At 36.0% G+C, this 23801-nt stretch overlaps 2 protein-coding genes across 3 annotated transcripts in view; one reads left to right on the top strand and one right to left on the bottom strand.

Moving 5' to 3' along the window:
• LOC139986404 (dynein assembly factor with WD repeat domains 1) overlaps positions 1-23801 on the bottom strand; it is a 58478-nt gene that overhangs the window by 6992 nt on the left and 27685 nt on the right. The window lies entirely within an intron of this gene.
• LOC139987003 (uncharacterized) lies at positions 1752-23744 on the top strand. 2 transcript variants are annotated; one of them, XM_072002824.1, is made up of 12 exons: positions 1752-2236; positions 15620-15863; positions 16736-16890; positions 17363-17574; positions 18032-18176; positions 18377-18616; positions 19104-19473; positions 19571-19751; positions 19866-20029; positions 21236-21439; positions 22186-22353; positions 22952-23744. In XM_072002824.1, exons 2-12 carry the CDS (start codon positions 15767-15769, stop codon positions 23521-23523), a joined length of 2508 nt encoding a protein of 835 aa, XP_071858925.1. In that variant the 5' UTR covers positions 1752-2236; positions 15620-15766; the 3' UTR covers positions 23524-23744. The 2 variants fall into 2 exon arrangements, with proteins under 2 accessions (XP_071858925.1, XP_071858924.1); XM_072002823.1 differs by having other exon boundaries at positions 1752-2232.

Genomic DNA, 23801 nt, shown 5'->3' on the forward strand with positions numbered 1-23801 from the left:
ATAAGATATTTGAAAAGTGATTATCGACATGCATATTTTAAGTAACATTGTAGTTAATCTGAGATAATTATAGATTGTCAGTTTATTTAAACGATGAAATATGAATATATATTAAATGGAATAATCTGTCCCTTTCTTGAAATGCATAATCTCTTAGATAATTTTAGTTTTTGTTTTATCGATTACATCAGAAACACAGATTTCTCTTCATAGTGCGCTAACTATGCATTCAAGGGTAATTGAAATGAGAACAATTCTGAAAGCAAATATTGCTATGTCGTGAAATAATTCGGCTTTGTCATCTATGATTTATGATGTTAGAGTGTGAGAAAGATATATTTAAAATTTCAATCAATATTAAAATCCAAATTATTTTATCGCTATCTAAGATAAAAACGATGAAAAGATTATCGCAAGTTATTGTTAAAAATGATGTAATCTTTGCATAAGATGAAATTACGTTTCGTATATTATTTTTAATTATTGTTAATTTTTATTTTCCTTTCAAGTAAAATTTAATAGCTCTTTTGCCTGATAACTCGTTTGTGTACACTTAGAAATACAATAGTAGGTAAGCACAATAGGTAAATATTAGATGTATTGGAAAGTTCTGCCGTTCCCTCGATAATTCCATTTTTATTTCTAATCTTCAATAGCGTCGGAAACCTCCATTTTAGATGGTCAGCCGATCTAAATTTTATAATGTTCATTTGTACCATAAAAGTAATGAAGCGTTGACGCAGAGTATAGTCTATTAGTTTCAGTGTCAGAGGTAAGACACAATTTATGGCACTATATTTTGCGCCTCTTGTTTGTCAAAACAGAAGTTCGCACATAGAAATTTGAGAATTATAGAGAATGTGAAATTACAAATATAAACACGAGACTATGAAATTACTTGGATGATACGTAACTTCATTTCTTTCACAAGTTAACGAGAAAATTAAACACGTAACACAAACCTAGGGATATAAAAAAGATAAAATTATTTCATACGTCTGATAGTTTAATAGAAGAAGAAGAAATAAAAGAGATGAAAAAATCACGAACCTATACGTACGTAGTATGTTGATCCCTCACGACGTATCACCATTAATGGTGAATCCATCCGTCTCGAATCCGCTATATGGTGTGCTTATCCTGCCTTAATAACGGCATAATGATGTATGTCAAGGATTCGCAACTCGTCGTGATGAAAAGTTGCAGAAATCTGCTACCTGTTCGCCGGGCAACTGACACCAGACAGATAAAATAATCTTACAACCTCGCGATACCGTTATACGAATACGATCGAACGATTAATTTCAATTTCACTTCCGATTCGAACGGCAACGATGTGCATGGATTATCGGAATAAATCAGAATAAATCGCAATAAATTACTAAATGTCAGATTTGCTATTTGGATTCTCTTCTTTTTGTGGTTTATATTAAATACTTTATATACTGTTTAAAACCAATAATCCAACCGATCCATCGACCAGTTTACCAAACACCATCGTATACGCGATATGCACGATAATCGATCGATGAAATCAAGATGCCAATGAAACTAGCGAATGAAACGCTTGTATCTCAGAAAAATTGCATAAAATTGAACGAAAAACGGTTGCACCGGTTCCTTATCGTCCACATCGGCTATCAATGGGCAGGTAAATCGACGTGTTCCGTCGCGGTCATGGTCTTAGATCCGATTGGCGTATTAGAATACACGTATTTTCGAGCTGGTGCGTTGCCATCGACGATCGGGTCTGGCAGTATTGCGCTTGACAGCGCGCAGAACGGACCCAGCGGCGATTCTATCACTTCTCGAGGGTCTAAGAACCGCGATTTCGACGCGTTGTTCGATCTTCATTGTCAATCGGACACGCAGACATAAGCATTCTTAACGATAATCCCGTATCACGTAAAATCTTTACATCCGAGTGTCTTCGTCTCGCGATCCTTCGTTTCGTGAATTGAATAGATTTGAATTAGAATTTACTAATAAGAATCTTGTAGTTGGATTTTCAAACAGAAACAACGAAAAAGAAAAAGGAAAATAAAAAGAAAGGGGATAGAAAATTTAGAAATTCTGACTTGAACAAAAAGTGCGAAGAATTGAATTTGGAAGAAGAATTTGAGAGGCGATTTTAAAATATTGGAAAGTAGGCCGTCCTCGTGGCTGGCCGAGAATCTCTAAACAACGAATTGTTTGATGTCTCTACTTCCTGGTATTGAATGGTGGACGAATGTACGTAAGTTGTTCATTTTACTCTCAGGGTAATTGTTGTTGATATAGTTAGGTGAATGAAGAGGCAGAGTATCTCGTGTGCGTGTGGTGGTTTGAGTGGTATGAACAGACATAGTCTGTTTATTGGCTGGTGATGTCGGTGCTTCCTGTTTGACGCTTTTTATGCATGCGTTAAGCTGCCGGGTTGTAAGTATAGCGAGGTTCCATCATAACGTCTATGAAAAATCATCCTATGAATATGGAATTCTGTCCATGGCAATTTTTAGCTTCGTAATTGCACGATAATACTGATTTGTTTTGAAATAATCTCTGGTATAAGTTGGAGGCCGAAGCTTCGTAACGATATAAGCCACCGTTCTAAAACAAACGTATTCGAAACTCGTCCAGTCTTGCAAATATCTAGACTCATTCGAATACCAAAAGTCCGTTCAAAATCCTTTCCAACGCGAATCTATTTGAATCGTCGATAATTTTTGAACTTGGGTATTCAGAAAACAATTAGAATCCAATCGAGATAATATTAGGAATCGAAGAAATAAACGAACCAGACGAATAGCGATAACCATAAGAAAACAAAACCACCTTTCTAAACGATTGGAACTACTCGAAAATCAGCTACGACCATACTTTTCTCGTATTTTATTATTATAAATAACGTTCCACTTAATCACACACTATGTAAAATTATGCAAATGATAGATGACGTTTAGCTCGAAGTTTAGCCTGATGTATTATGTAAAAATATGTAAATTATATAATGTTTCTTCAACTTTATATAGCAGACTACAAAACTGAGCAGCGAGTTCATGAGTATCTTTGTGCAATTTCTGCTGGTGGACAAACTAGTCGTTTACACGGTGTTACGGTTAATTCAGCGTTCGAACACCGCGCCGTGAAGTGTAGCAAAATTTTGTCCACGAGGGAAAAGAAGCGCGATAGAAGGTACAAAAGTGGCATTCATCGATGTTACAGAAATTGTTGGCGCTCGTCCACGGTGATGTGACCGGTGACGCGTGTCCGAGGGTACTAATAATGTAATTTGTGAGTTCCTTTCAATGCTGTAGACGGACTTGGCAGTCGTAGCGAAGCTAATAGGCAAGAATTTTTAATAAAGCGATGCTTTTCAGCGAGATCGCCCCCGACAAGACATTCGGTGAATTTTAAAATCTTCAATTCGCCTCCGCTATTTTTAGCGGCGGAGAGTAGCCTCCACGAGCTCGAGTTTCCGGAAGTTTAATAAAACGGAGCAAAAAAAGTTCGAGCAACTAAAACTACCTCTTAAACGTTTGCATTACTCTTAACAGCGATGGTTTGTGAAAGGAAACGCTGGCTTGGTTAGAAGGCTTCGTTGTTTCCAAGAAATTTTTGTGACCGGTTTCGTGTACTCGCGTCGGAAAAGCTCGTGTCGGATATAATTTTCGAACAATTTTCACGCCTATTTTCGCAAACAGTTTCATTTTATCTGCCTTCTTCGAGTATTTGCGCTTGTAGCTACTATAAATGTCACGATATCTGTTTCGAAGAATAAACGAAGAGAAGTTTTAGACCACAGGAATTTGTTTAGAGAGAGAGGGAGTCTGCTGTGTTCAGATACATAATTCGATATTCTGGTAATGGTGCAATTACTGATGAAAAACGTTACATTGTTTCGCATGAAACACGGCGTTGCCACGGTGCATAAATTTGAGGGACCATTCGTGAAACGATGTCCCATCGTCCATCGTTATTAATTACCTTAACTACGTTAAGGAGGAAGAAATTTGTTCTAAAGCACCTGTAACGTTAATTAGATATTTCGTCGAAGTATCAGAGTCTCGTGATCATTTTCCATTGATAATTTTATTTACTCATTCTTTAACATGACGTGACTGTTTAATATTTGAACTCGGTAAAGGTGCCACCAAGAAACGTAAAATCCATACATTTAGCATTTGAAGAAAGTTTCGCAAATGTTAAGGGAGTTCAACGTTGTTTTAGGAAATTCCGGAGGCTGGTCATTTGTTTTTAGGAAATAAACCACGAAGGTCAGAAAATAGACAATAATGTTTTAAACGAAAATAAATTATTCTGCGAACGGAAAAAATAGAGAAGATAGACGCGCTAATTTGGCGTGATTTAATTAAAATACAGAAGTTTCGGCGAATGGAAATAGCCGTGTAAAACACACACCTGTACATACAAACATAATGGCGAATGTTTCGTTATCCATATTTACTAGGTTTTGCAATTTAGGCTTTTTAATACTATAACTTATTAATATTAGTAGATCGACCTAATCCGTCGCCTGTTGTGTCTTGGAAATTTCCACTAAGAATAGAAATCAACTTAATTGTGGAAAAGCGATCGGGAACTGCGATTTGTTCTTTTAACATTCCAACGTTCTTTTTTAACCACCGTTGTGTATTCATATTTCAGTATCGCATTCTTCGTTGTAAAGAATTAGTTTTTAAGGAAAAAAAAAAAAAAGAAAAACCACTTGCAGTAGTAGCGGAGACGGCTTGATCAGATAGAAGCGGCGAAGATAGAGATCCGCAGGATATGACAGATAAATCCGAATCATATTTTAATCCTTGAAGTTGACAGGTTAGCCTTGTCATACACCTACATTGATTTCCGTCTATTCAATCACGATTACTTCTTTGTAAACATCAGAATTATCAAGCGATAGCGATATTCTTTATTTTTACTACTTTCTAGGACCTTTTTAATATTTGAATTATTTACGATCAAATGAGATCATAATTTAGAATTGAAATTAGAATTAATATTAATCTTTATCCGAATGCAAACGTGAACGACGATAGGACGCAAAGCAAACGATGAAACTGCAATTTCCTGCGATTTCGAAATAGCGGACGATAGGAGATTTTTAACTGAGAGATGCAAAGGATGCGTGAGAATTCTTTTAACGCAAAAATTTAACGATAATGCGTGCCAATGATGATAGTCGAGCGAACGATTCCCATGGCGATCGATCTACTCCCTATATTTGTTTCGACCGGGTGCATTATCCAGAAACGTGATCCTCTAATTGTTTTGAGTGGCGCATTATTCGGAGCATTGATCAATGACGCAGATCGGACGATCTGTCATCCACGGTGACGCGTGTCGCGGACTACTAACAACGTAATTTGTGAGTTCCTTTGAATGCGTTCTGGACTCCGGAGGTGCATACGGAGTAACATAGGAGCTGTAATAGTTGTTGAATACACTTGACCCGATTCGACGGCGTCGCGTCGCCGTCGTTGCCGCGTTCGTAACAGTGAAAGCGAAATCGAAATCGAAATTGAAATGGAACGCTCGATCCGATCCACCGATTATTTTTTCTCCTCTCGAGCGATGGAACAACGCTGCACTTTGTTGCGTTCGAACCTGCGTTTCTTTGCCCTCGATTTCCGTAGATCTTTCCATCGCATCGTAGTCTTGGGAGAATGCACAGTCCAGAAAAATGTCAAAAACGGATCTTTCTGCTTTCATTGCGAATTCTGATAATTATATCGCGGTTATTTATTTATAATCGTATCGTGCAAAGTCTTATGGTACTTCGATCGGTACGAACGAATGAAATTTTACTCGATCTTCTATTGGGAAAATATCGCAAGAGCTACAGGATATCGATTATTCGAAACAGCTACGAGAATAAACAGAAATAGCTATTTTCGAATCGTTAGACGAAAATAAAACACTGCCGGCTATTTACCGAAGTAAGATTGTGCATTTTCATTAATACGAGGTTTATCGCAGATAAATGGACTCGAGGAATGAATGGACTCAAACAAAACGACATAACTCTGAAAAAGAACCTTTGCGGTTAAAATATCCAACTATAAGCGCGATACTTGGTTGCCACTCGTAAGAGAAACTCGTAAATCTGCATGCCTATTTGGTAACGCTTGTCACCGTTTTTACGTAACTATAGATTTTGCTTATTGTTCGAAATCTATGTCATGAAGATTAGCAAACCGATAGCACGGCGAGGGAAAGGAACGATGAAATAAAATAACGAGGTATTAGTCTTGCGAGGAGATGGCGAATCATTAAGCGGCAATGTTTCAATGACGGTTCTTATAGGAATTTTAAAATCTGACAAACTTCCGCTATTGAAATTTATTTTTCGAAAATTATTCGTGCAATAATTTCCACGAAAGATTTCCCGATTTTCAGTTGGAAAAAAATATCTTTGTTAATTCGCGGATATTTCCTTCTTCGAATAGAATCTTTGGTGAATGTGTGATGTATCTCGAAGAACGATCTATTCGTTACTTTATGTCATTTCATATTCGCAGGTAATTTATGTAAAAATTATTTCGGTGAAGCGTCTTTCGAATGCTAATGAAACTAAATCCTTAAAATAAATATCGCGGAGAAAACTGTAGAATCATGCAATACATCGCCAAGAAATAGAAAGGTGTCTCACTCGCAAGATAATTGGAAAGGTAAAGGCACGACGCTCGAGTATTGGTGTTGATTTAATAAAAATTAATTTCTAAATGGGTTCGTAACCTTAAGAACTGCTCAAAAAATGAATGTAGCGTAATTGTCGTTGTTTTAATGGACTTTAATACGAGATGCGTGCAACAAAGAATAATACATCAAGATAGATCATACTGTGTAATAAATTAAAATGAGATGACATTAAAGAAACGAGAGATTTTTATCTTTATTCAATGTTTATTTTTATTAATAGTAACAAATTCATTAAAATTTTTGCTTCACGCTAATCATCGTTAGGGACCTTTCAGTAGCCACGCACGTGTACCTAGAAAAACCATTCAGTTATAACATTCAGTTATAACCGACCCACCTTTGTTACCTAAACAATATTGCATTGAATGAGCAGCCTCTTCATTATGAATCATGGTTTGTTCGAGCCATAATATCATTTCAATAACTAGTCTTTAATAGCATTAATCATTGTTCTGTATTTTTCGTATTTCAGTGTCTAAGCGTTTACAAACTCTAAGTTACTCGTCGAATAATCAAGGATTTAACATACTTTCTTCCTTACAGATTCTCATTCTCACACTATGCGCGTTAGGAAAATCATTGAAAACTTTTGCATAGATATCTAATATTCGATATTTATATATGCAATATATAGGTATATACGTTACAGACCAAGAAGATAATAGTTGAGAATTAGAGTTTATTACGAATTCATGTGTAATCGGATATCAAGCATCGTTATAATATTGAAAGATTTTAACTGAAATTTCTACGGATCCAAAGACCAAGTTGCAATACTTCGTTGATGCATCGTACCTTAATTTGGAAACGAATCTGCGAATCGTACTAGGAACATCGGTTACATCGATGCTATAAGATCAAATATGTAACGACACGAGAAACAGATGTAACGGTAACCGGATTAGAATTGCGCAACGAGGAATCATTTTACAACTTACAGTCTGTTCCGCGTTAAAAAGCTTACCAAGATCGTATCCGAAGTTGTTGCGTTTCATAGATCGTAAATCAGAGAAAATGAAATCTGTACAAGCGACAACCTAAATATACGCGAACGAGAAAGGAGAAAAAATTCCTGACTTTTCAATGGAAAAAGATATTCGATAGGTTCGTGGTAGAATTACGAACAATGAAAAAGGCAGGAAAATACACGAGGCAGGAATGATTCTTAATTGTTTCAATTGCTGGAAACTAATAATCGATATTGGAGCCGCTTGTTACGATACACAGGCGTCGACGTCTTTTTTTACACATGCTTCCATTATTCCATTTTCATTTTCACGTGACAATAAGATAATACGTCGTAATGGGCATTGTTAAGGAGCCGGATAAATTGCTTCAAATTTGCGATACGTCGACCTACATGTCTTTTGTTTTATTTTCTCTCTCACTCTTCCCTTCTCCTTTTCTTTTTCTTTGACGCTTTAAATTTGGAGGATCCGAGTGACTTTAATCTGAATCTTAGTTTCAGTCTAAACGCTGCTTTTGGGATGTTAAAAATAATGTAATTTAACAAATTATTGGTACGTACTATTTCGCGAATATCAAAATGATTTGGTATTAATCTTGGGATATTAAAAAGCCGCTGGTTTCTAGTAGATTTTCGTTGAAAAATATTTATTAAAAAATTGTTTGGCTATTGAATTTGTTCGTCGAATGACGTTATTAAAATAATAGTAAACAACGAGAGACTATGGAACCATTTTTGTATCGCGCTGCGCCATTTTTAATGCCTTTTTGCTCGTTCACAGCACATAATCGAATAAAATAAGATAATGGCGAAGATTTATGACGATACACACGTATACACGTCTGTATGATCCAATGCAATTCTTTCGAATCAGTGTTCCAGACTGGTGTTTAAATCTTTTTCGTTTTCTTTTCAACAGCGAAATATGTCAGTTACAATAAGTGTAGCGACGATGACACCATACAATGATTGCCAAAGATCTTCTAACCTCGCGTTAACAAAAAATTCAGTTTCTAAATATCTCAGAAGTCTTTGCCTGCTTCATTCGAATAATGAAGAAATTTAAACGCGATAATCGAATCCACTCGATATTTAATAATCGAATCTGAATCTTTTTTAATTAAACACACAACTTACAAGCTAATCACTGCTGATAAAATTGAAGTTTAACGATGAAACAAATCTTATTCGATGTACAATTATGAAATTGAAAAAAAGAAAGGGAATAACTTGCATAAATTCACTAACGTTAGTAGTTAATAAATTAATGCGCAAGAAGTCTCTGCGATTAAAATTAAAATAAATATAAATTAATCGAACATAATTTATACTAGTTAATAGGTCATTAGGCGAAAAGTTCCTGGAAGTACAATTGACGACAAAATAGGTAAATAAAACGTGTTGTTGGTATCCGTTTGTTCGAATTCCGGTCTAAACATTATCTTTCTCGCTGGTTGACCGCGTCAAGAAACTGAAATCAGTATAAGAAAAGCATACTCTTCTCGCGAGCTTCCATATGTAACGCGTGCCAAGCCTTGAATAGAAAACGTGTCCTGAGTTGTTGAGCCACAATGCTTCCGTACTACTTGAGCTCTGCTTGTCTTCGCGAGCCTCCATCTGTCACATTAGAATCGTGGTCGCGAACAATTACAAAATCTCGTCCTTGCCTTGGCGTCGATGTTCCTGTCAATTTGAATCGCCATTGAAACTAGCTATCGATCTGTCAACCGACTAATTATGTATACACTGTAAAACGTAAGGAATATATTCCCAAAGTGCGAGTCGCGTTGAATGTTAAAATATAAGAGTAATTTACATGTTCGTTAGGCGTTGCTGAGTTCACTCAATGAAAATCGTCGAAGTTGCTGGAAGCAACGTCGAAATAAAAATAAATTACTCGAATATAACAACGAGTATCAGCCGATAGATTGTCAGGCAAGGAGTCCTTGATGGTACAATTAAAATCAAATTAACAATTCAAAGTCGATCGAAGGAAGAATAGAAAAGAAGAACAAAGTCAAGTTTGAATCGCTTATCAAACAACCGAAGGCAGCAATTAAACTTTTTTTTTTCCTAATTGTGATCATCGTTATGAAAGAACTTGCATTAGGTTTACTCGAGCCAGTCCTTGTATATTATACAATGCTATTCATTGCACATATATACCATCGTGTTTTTAATTCAAATATTCGTATGGTTAAAAACAGCGGATGGCTCGTTTACGGTGTAAAGTTTATCGCAGACTGTATGCTAAGTGTTTCTATTGTTAGAAGAATAAAAATGACACCGTATCGGAATGTAATGGAAAACACGACAAGGCATGAACTCGAGCAAACACGATCGCATACCAAGGCTAACAAAAAAGTTCAAGAGAAGACGAACGACGTAAATACTGCCTGGTAATGGTAATCTTACGTGATATTCTAATCAGACACGTATGTATCTAGCGCGATTAATGCGATCCTCGTTTACCAAAGAAAAAGAACCTCCGTTTCCAGTATTTCCCATCTCTCGTACAAATTTTCCGCCTGTTTTCCTACTGTTTCTTAGCTGTCGTTGAAAAATGCCCCCGAAAAAAAGAAAAGAAAACGGAAGGAAAAGGAAGGAAGAAAAAGAGAGAAACAAAATGTTTCAGGAAGAGGATACTTAGCACTCGGCTCGTCCGACAAACTCCGACGTCGTACGAATTACGCAATTACATTTGTAATGGGCCAACATTCAGCTCCGATAACGCTGACAATTCGCGGTAATTACCGTGCCGTATCTCGTAATGCCAGGTCGCCTTCGTCTACCAAGACACCAAGTCTTCCGATGGAAAGGAGCAGAAGGAATAAAGTACACCGAAAAAGTTATGTTTCTCGACCGAGTGACTTTAACGTATATTTTCCTGTTTCTCTTCTGTTTCTTTGGAAGTTATAAAACGATGAAACAACGACGAAGGGTGGATGAAAGTTTCGAAGGAGTCGAGAATTACGTGCTTTTTTTATAATGGGAAAAACTTGTTTCTATACCGTTTCGAAGTAAGCGCGTAAAACTTAGTTTCTATCGAGTGAATTTTTTAGATACCGGGGAAGTTTCTTCTCGAGTAAAGAAAAGGCTTATAGTAAATAGATGTCGTCGAAATTGTTGATATTTAATATTATACGTGACTAATTGAATATATAGATATAACAAGTGTGAAAGATGATATGGAAACATGTCGCATTGGGAAAAAAAATTTCTGAATCGACGAGTAATGAATATCGGATGAGATATCGCGATATTTAATAACGCTAAACACTGTTACATCATGAACATTGAGTATGATATATAAAATATCTTTTCAGTGTGATAAGAACATATGGTTAATTCATATCGTTAGAGAAACTGTTCATGAATATAACAGCGGGAAATGTATAGGAGAAACGTAAGAAATTATTTGCAAAAAATGCGAAGAAATGTGTCTTGAAGCGTGTTTGATACGTCGATAAATATTCATAACTATCAGACAGACATTTTAATGTTTGTAATGGAGTAGCTTGTAAATTTGCATTGCTGCGAGTAGATCGTATATCGATCTAGAGTTATTATTATTAATTTTATTAAGACACGAAAGATATTTTATTTTTTATGAATATTTTCTGACGATTAAAAAAAATTAATTCATAATTAATGATAAACTATCTTTTTGATACCTTTTTTTCTCTTTGCAATGTTTCACGTCGCGTTTATTTTTCTAAAAATTAAGTAGATAAGAGTTATGTAATGAAAAGAATTCTGAGAGACTATTTTATAGTTGGTGAAATAAACAAAGTATAAAATCAACACTCCACCGAGCTGTTACTGAATATTTCTCGATTTGTACGAACGATTCGGATCCATTCGTTACCATCTTCTTGTCTATTCTGAATGCGTATATAATTTCCATTTTTCATAATCATCGAAGCTGAATTTCACAAACTTTGTACGAAAACCTTAGTAGTAGATATTTGATATTGAAAATTACTTGTTCCATCTTTCATCCGTAAACTGTGGACTTAATAATTCTATCGATAATTTGCGTGACCAAAGTTTACGAAGCATCTTATTAGCATTAGAAGTACGAAAAATATTTCACTCCTCTGTTATATCGATTATGTCACGATGCCATTTAGAATAACAAATAGCGCCGAGAAAAGTTTCTCTGACATAATTCTGTTACGTTATTCGCAAGATAATCTTCTTCTACTCGCGGAAACAAACCACAATTCATGTTAAATTACAAAATAATCTTATAGATTGCCAAGATGACAAGGAGACAATTATCTCTTGCGCCAAATGAAGAAAAAAAGAAAAAAGAAAGAAAGAGACATTACGAACAAATTTTCGTGAAACACGAAAGAAAACGCGTAAGATCTAAAAAGATCCAAAGAAACGAGCTCCTGTGAACTCTGATTTTTTTTTTTTTTTTTTTCACTGAAAATAGCTGAAATTAGCATTCTTCGAGTCTCCGGAAATGGTCATCGTGTTGCACATAAATATCATTACGACCTTCAATTCGTTATGTCACCGTTCCCTGGCTCGGTATAAAAGCAAAAATTCAAGAATTTATCAGAGAAGTCGTGTATCTCGACACGCATCTCGATCGATGATATTTCAAAGAGAGTTCTTACGCGTTGATCGTGATTGTAGTTGAGGTGCGGTAACGATTGCTGTAATTCATCCCTGAAGAGAAGTCATGCACGGTTTCCTTGTGAAAACATGTGGAATTTGCTCGATGGTTTCAGTCGTTTCGTAACCGAGCAGAAGATGTTTAGTCTCGTTATAACGTCTCGTTCGATTGTTGTAATCCTTTGTTTAAGGCTGTTTTGGTTTCTTTGCTTTTTAATCTCGATTAGAGTCGGTCGATGATAAGAGTAGACTGCGATTGTCGATGCAAATGTCGCATTTGTTTTTAGAAACTGAATTCTCAAATACGACTGTGTATTTTTGTATAATAATACATAATTCATTAAGCAGATAATGACGTTAGTGGATGGTTACAATAGTTTTTACAAGGTAGAAATTATCGTTGACACGCTCCATAGGTACCGACAGCAAAAAAGAACTGTGATTGTTGCATATCGTAAATTATTAATTAATTGAAAAAGTTCTCCTTTATTTGTTATATGTATAATATTGTGTAACATATAACGCGCAATAATATATATAATAAACATTGCACTATAAAGTACGCAGTAAAATTTTTGCAATTTTAATTGCAATTTATATAGAGCAAGAGAATTACAATAAAAGAGAAAAAATGTATAGGTTTTCAATTTCGTATCTTGCTTCAGGCTACACCGTCATTAGGTTACATTTTACCATCGGCTTGTTTAATGGTCATCGAAAGGCAATAAATCACGCAGAATTACAAGGATTGAAAGAATAACAATCGCGTATTATCTACCGTAATTTACAATACTAATTTCGATTTATCTATCTCGCATAAGTTAGAAATAACTATCAATTAACATACATGATGAGACTAACATGATACATCTATTTTGCAAATCGTATTTCTCGTGACTTTGGTAGAGGAGACGGTGACCTTTTGACTTCCTCTTCTAATTTCTTTTTTTTTAACACTTTCCTTTTTTACTCTGGCGAAAGAAATGCAGTTATATAAAAAGTCATTCGATTGTCGATTCGCGGACGTCAATTTCATACTTTTAACGCTTCGAAACGCAAATCTTCGGTTGTTGCAACGTCATTTGATTTCCACAGCTGATGGAACGAGTAGGATACGTGCCGGACAATTAAAACACATTTGGCGAGCCTGATCGCGAAACAAACAGCGATATCCGAGACTCGGTTTATGGATTGGTTCTTGAACTTCGTACAAGCGACACCGTTATCGATAGTTTTGAAAACACTCAGCAAGTCGATAAAGGAAACACGAAAATCAAACGAACGACGCGCTTACGGACTGGCATTTAATCGTACGATGCTATGAAATTTCTAAAATACTTTAGTACGATATCCCTGTGCGTAATTCAATTTGTTTCGAACGTAGATACGATTCAAAAATTATATTTCGTTATATTCCATCGCATCTTTTGAAAGCACTAGATTCCGTCACGAAGGAGCGTCGTGATGACGTTCGAAACATTTAAGAAACGTGTTCATCGCGGAACTAAACTAGTTTTATTTTCAGAATCAAACGAATGATCTTATAAACTGGAAACATGTGTTGGAAACACGTCTAGTAAATAATAAATAATATTTCGTAATCGAAAAGCATAGGAAGGTGGTTTAATTAGAATTAAACGATAAAGGTGGTAATAAAATAATAATAGCGTTTCGTTAATTAGAAATTACTCGTATGGAAAATATCCCATGACACGATACAGATTACGAGGAAATTAAGCCAGCTTAGAACTTGGAGCAGGTTAATGTACGACAACCGCGAATTTCAATAAATCACGAGCAGAACAGCAGAAAAAGATCGAACCCGTGGATAATCAGCTACCTGCTCCATCGCGTATATGCAGAATTACGTAACCTGGCGATGCATAATTACCATCTCACTGTACCGCCGTTTCCGATACACGCACCAATTTGAATTATTCATTTCCCCGCGACAGTTTATTCGTAGCTTTGATTTAAGATGAAGTCTCTCGTTAAAAGTAGCAGAAAGTGCCGTCACGAGAAATTTTCTAATTGTTCTTCGGCTTATCTTTTATTTCTTTTTCAATTGCATCGCGAATCGGTATCGTATTAAACATCATAGATACCTATATTTGGTCGTCATTGATCTTTCAAAGCGGAAACTGACGTACAACAGCGTAACATTCATGGTGTGTGGCGTGAATTGTTAAACCGTTATGTAAAAGTCATGACATTCGTATTGACACATCATCCACTGTCACGGCTACCGTTTCTTGTCCACTGTCAATAACCAAGCCTTTATTAGAGAGTCCCTCGTTTTAAACATCTCTATTTCGAAAATAGTCGCGTTAACATAATGTACAAATCCGTTTTTCATAATTTTACGATTTTTATGTTAGTCTGGTTGGTCGGAAGAAGAAGATTTAGTATGAAATTGAAATGCGGACTGTACGTAGTATAAACCAACGAAATCTTATAGAATTGATATTTCAATAATTATAAAAAAAATCTATTAATTATAGTACTCTGTCAATCGATTTAATTTTTGTGCATATCGCTTTTGGAATATAAGCAGCAGCTTCTCCGCGTCTCTGCAAATAATTTCATAGCGCGCGTAATGAACAATTTTCCGAAACTCAAATATGATTTTATAGCGCTAAAAGAAACAGACAACAGCGTTCGTCGTTACGCTGTAACTAATGACAAACGTTGTGCATCATCATTTTCCAATAACTCGAAGTAACCAAGTAGGTGTAGAAGTTTGTTTCAAATAAATATTTGCACCCGTTCGACCAGCTAATGGCTCGTGTTACCGGATGTAGTACAGTACTCGATGATCGTACACAGAAAAAATCAGCTGACCCAAGCCGAGGTGCAAAGTTGGTCGTCTGCGAGCAACGGTATTTTCATGGAATAAATGTGTCACAATCGATTTGGTAAAGTTTGGTATGCCTTATGTGACGAAATTCGTATCGCCATTGTAAACCTTGATTAACATTCGATCCAACTTTCTTCCGATTATTATCGCTCCGTCCTCTTTAACATTTTATAATGCCATGACACTCGCAAGCAGTATACGCGTACTTACAATGACGTGTAAAATTATTTTTGAATCGACGGATATATATTTCTCCAAAAAGGCTGCGTCAGTGAAATTTTAGTCGAACCGATATTTGCTTTATTCTCTTTTCTTTTCTTTCTTTTTTTTTTTTTTTTAATTCATATTTGGAGTTATAACGATACTATGATAAATAAATACTGCCTTGTTATATTTATCGTTACGTCATGTAGGTCGCAATAATACGTCGAAATGTTGACTTAGGAAGCGCAATCACTTTTTTTCAGTGGGAATAAAAAGCATGCAACGGTGACGCTGTGTTGTTAAAAATATGCGTGGTGCTTGATGCCATTCTTAATATTTGACTGGAATCATACGCTGTTATTACTTACGAAACTCTTGCACACGACTGATCGTTCCTCGAAAACGACAAAATGATGCTGATCAAGAGTTTCTTCCGGAGGATCATCAAAGACTTCCGGCACAAGGAGTTGCTACCTCTTAAAATGATATTCTTCGTCCAAGCATCGAGTAAGTGTTTCTCACAATTGATCGATCGTTGATTAAAGTTAGTCGAACAGCAAGCGTTAATATCTCCGTTTTATTCGAAAATTACGCGAATCGTTGGCTCGAGTCTATAGATTTGTTACGAAAAACATTTTGCTGAAAATTTTTATTGTTATTTTTCTCGGAATTTTTTTTTTTTTTTTATCGATAATAACACAGAAGTTGCTACTTTTTGACCAGACAAACCAGATAAATTAATATTGTTAGTGATAAACTGCAAAAAATTTCGTGTTACGAGGAAGTTTAAAAATACGTAGAGAACGTAATTTCTTAAGACAACGTCGAAAGTTGTATTCGTTAAAGTATAGATTCGGTTCATATATTCACTGCAGCATAGGTCAGATGGATATATCCATTAAATCATAAGTTAGTACGTTGTATATATATTGAAATATCCACTAAATCATTCTCTCGACAGTAATATATATGTTGAACGGTATTTCTTGTTGTCAATTTACTTTGACCACATTTTACACCGTCTTCGTGAATAATTTGAAGGGAAAACCGCAGTGCTGATTTAACTTTCGCACCTGGTAAGGTCTTAAATTCTGTTTTTAGAATAGATTTCGGTATATTTCCATCTCTTTCTTGATTCATTTCATTCTTGATCTGTGATAATTTATCTACATCCATTTACGTTTTAATTCTCTATAACGTAATAGTAATTCTATAATAATTTATATATGTCTATCTATACGATAATTAAATTATTAATAAATAATTAAAATAAACACTTTGCTGTATTTCAACTAACTTTTTCTTCAATTTTCAATCTCTCTCGAGATTATTACGTTTTGCGTAATGTTAATAATACTATCTTTAATAATCGTTTTCAGCGCTTTATGTACTTTATCCATATTTGACGATACACATGAGGGAGCTTGGCATAAACGTGGAAGAAACTGCCATAATGAGCGCCATAACGCCAGTGATCGCAATGGTGATGCCACCCTTGGCTGGAATGTTCGCCGATCGCGTGGGAAATTTCAAAGTAAAACTCCATTAAACCATCGCGATATTTCCATATGCGTCACTCGAATATCAACAAAATATAAATATTAGATTGCCGCGCGCAATAAACGACGAAAGCTTCGATCAGTCGTTGAAAATCACACGAATCAACAGATTTTTTCTTTTCTTATCGCATAAGTTCGTCGACTTGAGCTTCGAGAAGAAACTGACATTTGTTTACACACGTAAATATCAACGCCGATAATTGTATCACGGGATAATTGCAATTTCTCGCTTAGAAAAATGCCGATTCGTTTAAATCTCTTATCGTTTACTACATATTACGAATGATAAATTGTTTGTATCGCTTAACTTTCTATAGCGTTTTCAAATACCATAATTCTTCTAACGATCGTTGCTCGAATTTCATCTCTCGATTTATCGTTAGTTGGCGATAAGATGGAGCAAAAGAGGAAGCAAACCACTGACATTGAAACTATGTTCTCATTCAGATCTTATTATCTCTGTTCTCATCGTTCGGCGGAGTCGCGGCCCTTTTATTGCTGCTCGTGCCGATCGGTAGGATAACAGTGGAATTTCCAGACAGAGTCGTTATGGACCTCGGCTGTACAGGGAATAATGGGTTGCTTTACACCATGAGCGAAAATCATCCTTGCGAGACCAGCTTGCAGTCCAAGATCTCCACCAGGATAGAAAGTTGCGGGTAGGTAAGGATACGTGTTCGAACGATTCTGCCTTTTTATACTCGAACCAATTCCGTTGTTCATTGAATATCCGATAACTTTGTTTATCCTTCTTTTTTAATCTTGTTAAAAATTAAGTTAGTATCGTATGTCGACGATCGTTTGATCTAAACTTGCGTCTATCTTTGTGCAATTATACAAGATATATTAATCGTGATATCGTTAAAAAAATATAAGCAATACGATTCTCGTGAAAGAATCAGCTGTTTTGCTCGATTCGATACAGTTCCTTTAACCAAATACCAAGTATTTTCTGAAATACGTTTTAAATAATATCCGCAATTACAATGGCAATCTATATTAACCTGGATTTTATATCACGAGCAAAACTAAAATCGTGTCTTACGCAACGTTAAAATATCAAAGTATACGTCATTGTGGCTTTTAATTAAAAACGTTTAATCTACCTTTTTATAGTTACATGTGTCGTCTAGACGTTCGTAATGACACCGAAGTGCAGTCAATTTTGTCGTCAAGGCTGTACACGATTAAACGATACAACATGGAAACTGGCGCGAATTCCTCGTTCAAGTTTTCGATTGCTCAGAATGAATTGCCACAGGTAATTGATTTAAGTAATTTTAAGTAATCGATTCCACGTGATTTATAATATCTCGTAATTGGAATGAAGTAATTTTAATTGATCTTTAGCAAAGAATCGTAAAAGAGAGAGAGAGAGAGAGAGAGAGACTCGTATAAGTAATTGAAAATTTTGATAAAAATTATACATCACGTTCTCTTAGCCGATACAATTTTTTACAGGAAATAGAAGAAGACCTAAGGGAGCACCGGAAGCTAAAGAACAACGAGTACTTCAGGACGTCGATTCGTCAAGTGTATGCAAACGAGTACTTCTTTCCATCGAATCGACTGTACGAGTTTTCATGCACCGTGTCGGGATTTATCGAAGATTTCGAAATATCGACCCTAGAACCTGCCATGTCGAACAGAATATACGAGAACCGAACTCTCTGCACTTTCAATCCGGTTATATCACGAGAGGTGAAGTACATAGATAGACTTGTTTAAAAAATACACGATACTTGTTTAAGAAATAGAGAAAGTAGAATAATTGTGAAATAATGGAAGAAAATGCCTATTTAGTAACGCGCTTACCTCAAAAATAAAAGATACTTTTGTGTTTTATTTTCTATGTAAGACGTGATAGAATTTTTCTAGATATATTTTTTAATTATCTTTTCGCACTCGATACGTTTCACACGAAGAAGTTTCGAATGCAGAACGAATTAACGTAACTAATATTCATTAAAAAAAAAAAAAAAAAAACACTCAAAACGAACACTTTTTCTTAGTTCAGTGAAAATGAAAAATACTCGAAGATAATACGACTGACAATGAGAGATGCTTTGCCGCGAAATTGATTTAAATAAGAAGCAGCCAGTATGGGATTTTTCGATCATTTTTTCTCTTATACGTTATGCTTCGTTATTCCTCGTGTATTAATCACTGTATGTTATATAACGTTCAGGACAATGCCAGTCAAACGACGAATTATCATTCGTACAAATCGAAGTTGAAAACGTTGGAAGCCACGGACGAAGATCACGGGATGAAACGACGAAGATACCTGTCGGAAGAAATCGCGTGGACAGGAAACGAATTTCAAAAGATCACTTGTGGGAATCCTGATCTGGATACAGACAGGATATCTGTGATTCTACCACTTTTTAATTACTCCTTGAGCTCCGAGCCTTACAAGATCCTAAACGCGGAAGACTGCAGCAAAAGATGTATCGTCACTGCGCCTCGTAAGGAGATGTGCTCGAACAAGAAGACAGTGATCGAATACAACATAGGAGTAACTTTCTGGATGTATTTCGCCATTAGAGTGTTTATCGGTGAATATCGCATCTTTTATTGTTTCCTCTCAAATTGTCTTACTTTTTTTTTTTCTTTTTATTAAACGTAGAACGACGTCTCGAAATTTATTCGCAGGTGTCATCGGTGGAACTACGTTTGCTATGTTCGAGGGTGCGGTGATCGCTATATTGCGCGAACAAAAGGCCGATTATGGTCTTCAAAGAATTTATGGCAGTATCGGTGGCATGATTTCGTCGCCACTATCTGGTCTGCTTATCGATTACGCGAGCACTGGCAAAGAGTACACGGACTTCAGGTAAAGATTCATCGTTTCAAAGACGTTTAGTCGTCTCGTTTCTATAAATTTGTAAAAATGATACGCAATATAGAGGTAATGTAGAAATTCTCAGAAATGACATACATTTTGCAGGCCAGCGTTTTATTTATACGCAGGCTTGAAGCTTATCTCAGGGCTGTTAATGCTCGCCATTAATTTGGAATTCAAGTCACCGTCTACAAATGTAGTTCGCGACGTTTTCACCGTGCTAAGGAACATCGAGGCCGCGGCTCTCTTTATCGCCTGTTTCATTCTCGGTAAGAATCTCTACGTCAATAGCAATAATTAATGTTAACATTGATATTAACAGTGATAGTAGTAGTAGTAGTAATAATTTTTTATTTTTGCAATTTGATGTAAAGCGGGAGAAGAAATTGTGCCCTGTTGAATTATCGAATCGTAGGAATTCTTAACTTGCTGTGAACTTGCAAAGCTCGAATAAGTTGCGTAATCTTCGTCATTGCTGGTTTCCGCTAATCTTTGGTACACTGATCGACTAATGAAATTGCAGTGACATTGACATTCCTCATCGATGCCGCGAAATTGCGCGCATTTTTTAAAGCAATTCGATTTTAAACGCCGATTGAGCTATACTTCCTCTTTCATTCGTTTTAAACGCATGAAACGTCAAGTATAATTTTCAAATTTGTCGTTTCTATCGCAAAATTGCTTGATATATTTTTTTAAGCACATTGAATGGTGTTACAAATATAAAATTATCGGACGATCTTTATAGCGACTACAATTAATGATAATATCCTTAATGATCGAAATTCATAATTTGTTTAAAATTGATATTTTCTTGTTGTAGGATCATTTAAAAAAATTTTCTGCAGAAAAACTGTGCATACGACGAATTTATCGTTTTTTACAAATTTTTATCAGAAAATCTAACGATTACTATGGTGTTCGCGTGACCTGGATGAAACATCCATCAAAAACTTTTAGAACTTGAAACGTTAATCACGTTAAATGCTGTGATTGCACCGTGCCGCTCGTTTTATTCTTGTTAACATCAATCTTAATTTGAGGAGCGAACGTATTGAAACGTATCAATTAAAATTGGAGAATATCGAGTCGAGGATTAACTTGAAAAGTTAATGGAACAAAACGCGTAATGGATTCTACAAATTTCATTCGCAACATCGGTTTTAATCATCCCTGAAACATTCTGAATTGTAAGAACTGCGAGAAAATTCATTTTCTCGTACCTCGAGAAGAAAAAAAAGTCCAAGATATTCTCTACAGTTTAAAATCACAATGTATCTAACCGAGTTATACTTACGCGTCATTAATCAGAAACTCTGGTCAGTTTTTCCTTCGTCGTGATAAATATTTATGAACTCAACAAATTCTAAGAAGCGCAAACTTCTTTAAAAAGAGTATCTCTGCTTAATGAGCTTAACGCGAGCAATACGTTATAGCCTGATGACTTTGTCGAGATAAATTCTTTTTTTCTACAGGCACTGCTTGGGGATACATCGAATCGTTCCTCTTTTGGTTGATACAAGATTTAGGAGGATCAAGATCACTCATGGGCATCACCATAACCGTAGGCGGTATCGCCGGTATACCATTACTGGTACTATCTGGTCCAATCATATCAAAGATCGGCCATGCCAATGTACTTTTTATAGGCTTCGTTTTTTACGCCATAAGACTTTGCGGTAAGCGTTCATTTTTAATTCTTACGAGTCTACTTCATCTGCATGATGCTGCTGATAAACGTATGATAGAACTTTCTTTGCCCTGGTAAAATGAAAAAACAACTGGCTATTAAGCAACTTTATTTAGGCATGTTTTATATTTTGGAGTTTGAGGTAGCCGACTCGGGGATAACGTCACTTAGCATAACGTCAGAGCAACATGTATGTAAATGAAAGAATAAGGAAGTCGATGTTAGGATGTTTAATCGACAGATTTTACGAAGATTATGCGTTGCTTCTTTGGTTCGCTAAATTATAGCTGGCTCGACGAGGTGGGAAAAGAAAGAGAAAAGGAGAATGCGATCTTAGAAAAGATTACAAATTTTTATGGTAGCGTGTAAAGGTAGATACATATAACATGATAATATAGAATGGACAGGAAATAGTGATGCAATAACACGTTAGAAATAAAACGACACGAGGTAATGCAACACATACACGCGCGTATAATTTTAAAAATTAAATCTAGATGGTATTCGAAGCTAGTGAATTTGTGTGGACGAAACAGATATCTTTCACTCGCCACTGTGATACGCTTGATGTATTTAAAGTATTTGTTTTGCGTACTTTTCACCGTGATTTTTTATTTCTATACCCGGTAATTAGATTTTCATATAAAGTCATTACATAAAGATGTAGAAAAGAAGTTGCTCTACGTTTCATTGATTTTTAACTGTTTTTTTTTTTTTTTTTTTTTTGTTTTGCAGGATACTCCTTGATATACAATCCTTGGCATACTCTTATTTTCGAAGCGTTAGAATCTGTCACCTTGTCACTTAGTTTCACCGCCGCTGTTACTTACGCAGCGAAATTATCCACTACGACCACTGACAGTTCGATACAGGGATTATTAGGCGGAGTTTATTACGGAGTCGGTGAGAAACACTTTCTCTTGGATAATTTTACAACCTTTTTTGCCCTAGATTTTTAACGCGTTGACCTTCCATTGCGACTGAATTTCCTTCTAAACTTGTTAATTTGTGCGCGTGACGCCAACGTAACGTCGTCAACAGTCAATTGATATTAGCTCGTTACTTAGATCGATGCTCGTAGATTTGACAACTACAAATCGTTTCGAAGTAATTATCTTTGAAAATAGTATTTTTAGTATTTATTTTTAAACGTATTTATCGTGTCTTAGTATCGTTCGTTGTTATACTTGTTACTTTCGTTTAAGATGAAAAGATTTCGAATCCACCGTTCTAATTATATCGTTATACGATTATATATAATTGTAATAACTATACCGCGGATTTCTATGCAATTTCATATCTTTCTAAACAAAAGTAAAGGAGTGGAACCTTCGTGAAAATTTGCTTCGTTTACTAAGAATCATAACGAGTAGTTTTATCGTATATTTATAACAAATTATAATATCTATACGCTATATATATAAATTCCGTGCATTTTCCTACCTTTACACAATAACAGTCCACAATCTAGCAATAACGATCGTTCCTTTAATGCTTGTAGGCAAAGGTTCAGGAAGCTTGATCGGTGGATATCTAATGAAAGCCTTCGGCACTCGACCAACCTATCGAATCTTCGCAATGATAACTCTCATCACCGGTATAATGTACTACATCTTCAACGTGGCTTACCTGAAAAAGCAGCCACAAGTCGAAGGTAACGACATCGTGAAGAAAAAGCCGAAGAACCACGGCAATCAAAACGGTGTTGAAAATGGCATCATCGAGATCGCTTTGGAGGAAAAGAAGGGCGCGAAATACGACGATGATAAGAACGAATCGAGCAATCTAGCCGGAATCGACAATCAGGCTTTTAGCAAGGAAGAAACGGATAATCGAAAGACGAACAGTCTGGAAGCTATCAATAACGCGAAGAATCTTGACAAAATCGAAAAAATGCCATCCGAAGCGAGCAAGAAGAAATTCGGTGTGAAGAGGTTGAAAAGGATGCAAACCGACGAACGTGATCGAGCGAAGGAATGCTCGAAGCAGAACGGCGCGACGAATCAAAGCTTCGAGGACGATCAGTTTAGGTGTAACGTCACGGTAGAGAGACAACCGGAAGACAAGAAGTGACGAAGTTGCCCCACAGATCTCGATACTCTTTCCTTTCTTCGTTCTTTATCGCGAAACCACCTTTGTACCATCGGACAGGTATAATATATAAACGAGGCGTTGTAAAAAATTGAAATGCGAACGTAATCTGGCGCGTGTACGGAAATTTCACACCGTTCAAATTTCTACACGTTGCTCGTTAGCGAAGGTTGCCGAGTTAAAGAGATGGATTGGTGTTGTTGGGAATTCTGCACAGAATTCAAGAAATTCCGGTGATCGTTGTCGATTTCGTCTGAAAG

The sequence above is a fragment of the Bombus fervidus genome, chromosome 4 (genome assembly GCF_041682495.2).
Source record: "Bombus fervidus isolate BK054 chromosome 4, iyBomFerv1, whole genome shotgun sequence".
NCBI lineage: Eukaryota > Metazoa > Arthropoda > Insecta > Hymenoptera > Apidae > Bombus > Bombus fervidus.

Coding starts and splice junctions, on each gene's coding strand:
- LOC139987003 (XM_072002824.1), top strand. CDS start 15,767: ATGATGCTGATCAAGAGTTTCTTCCGGAGGATCATCAAAGACTTCCGG. Junction 15,864..16,735: donor ATTCTTCGTCCAAGCATCGA/GTAAGTGTTTCT, acceptor AATCGTTTTCAG/CGCTTTATGTACTTTATCCA. Junction 16,891..17,362: donor ATCGCGTGGGAAATTTCAAA/GTAAAACTCCAT, acceptor GTTCTCATTCAG/ATCTTATTATCTCTGTTCTC.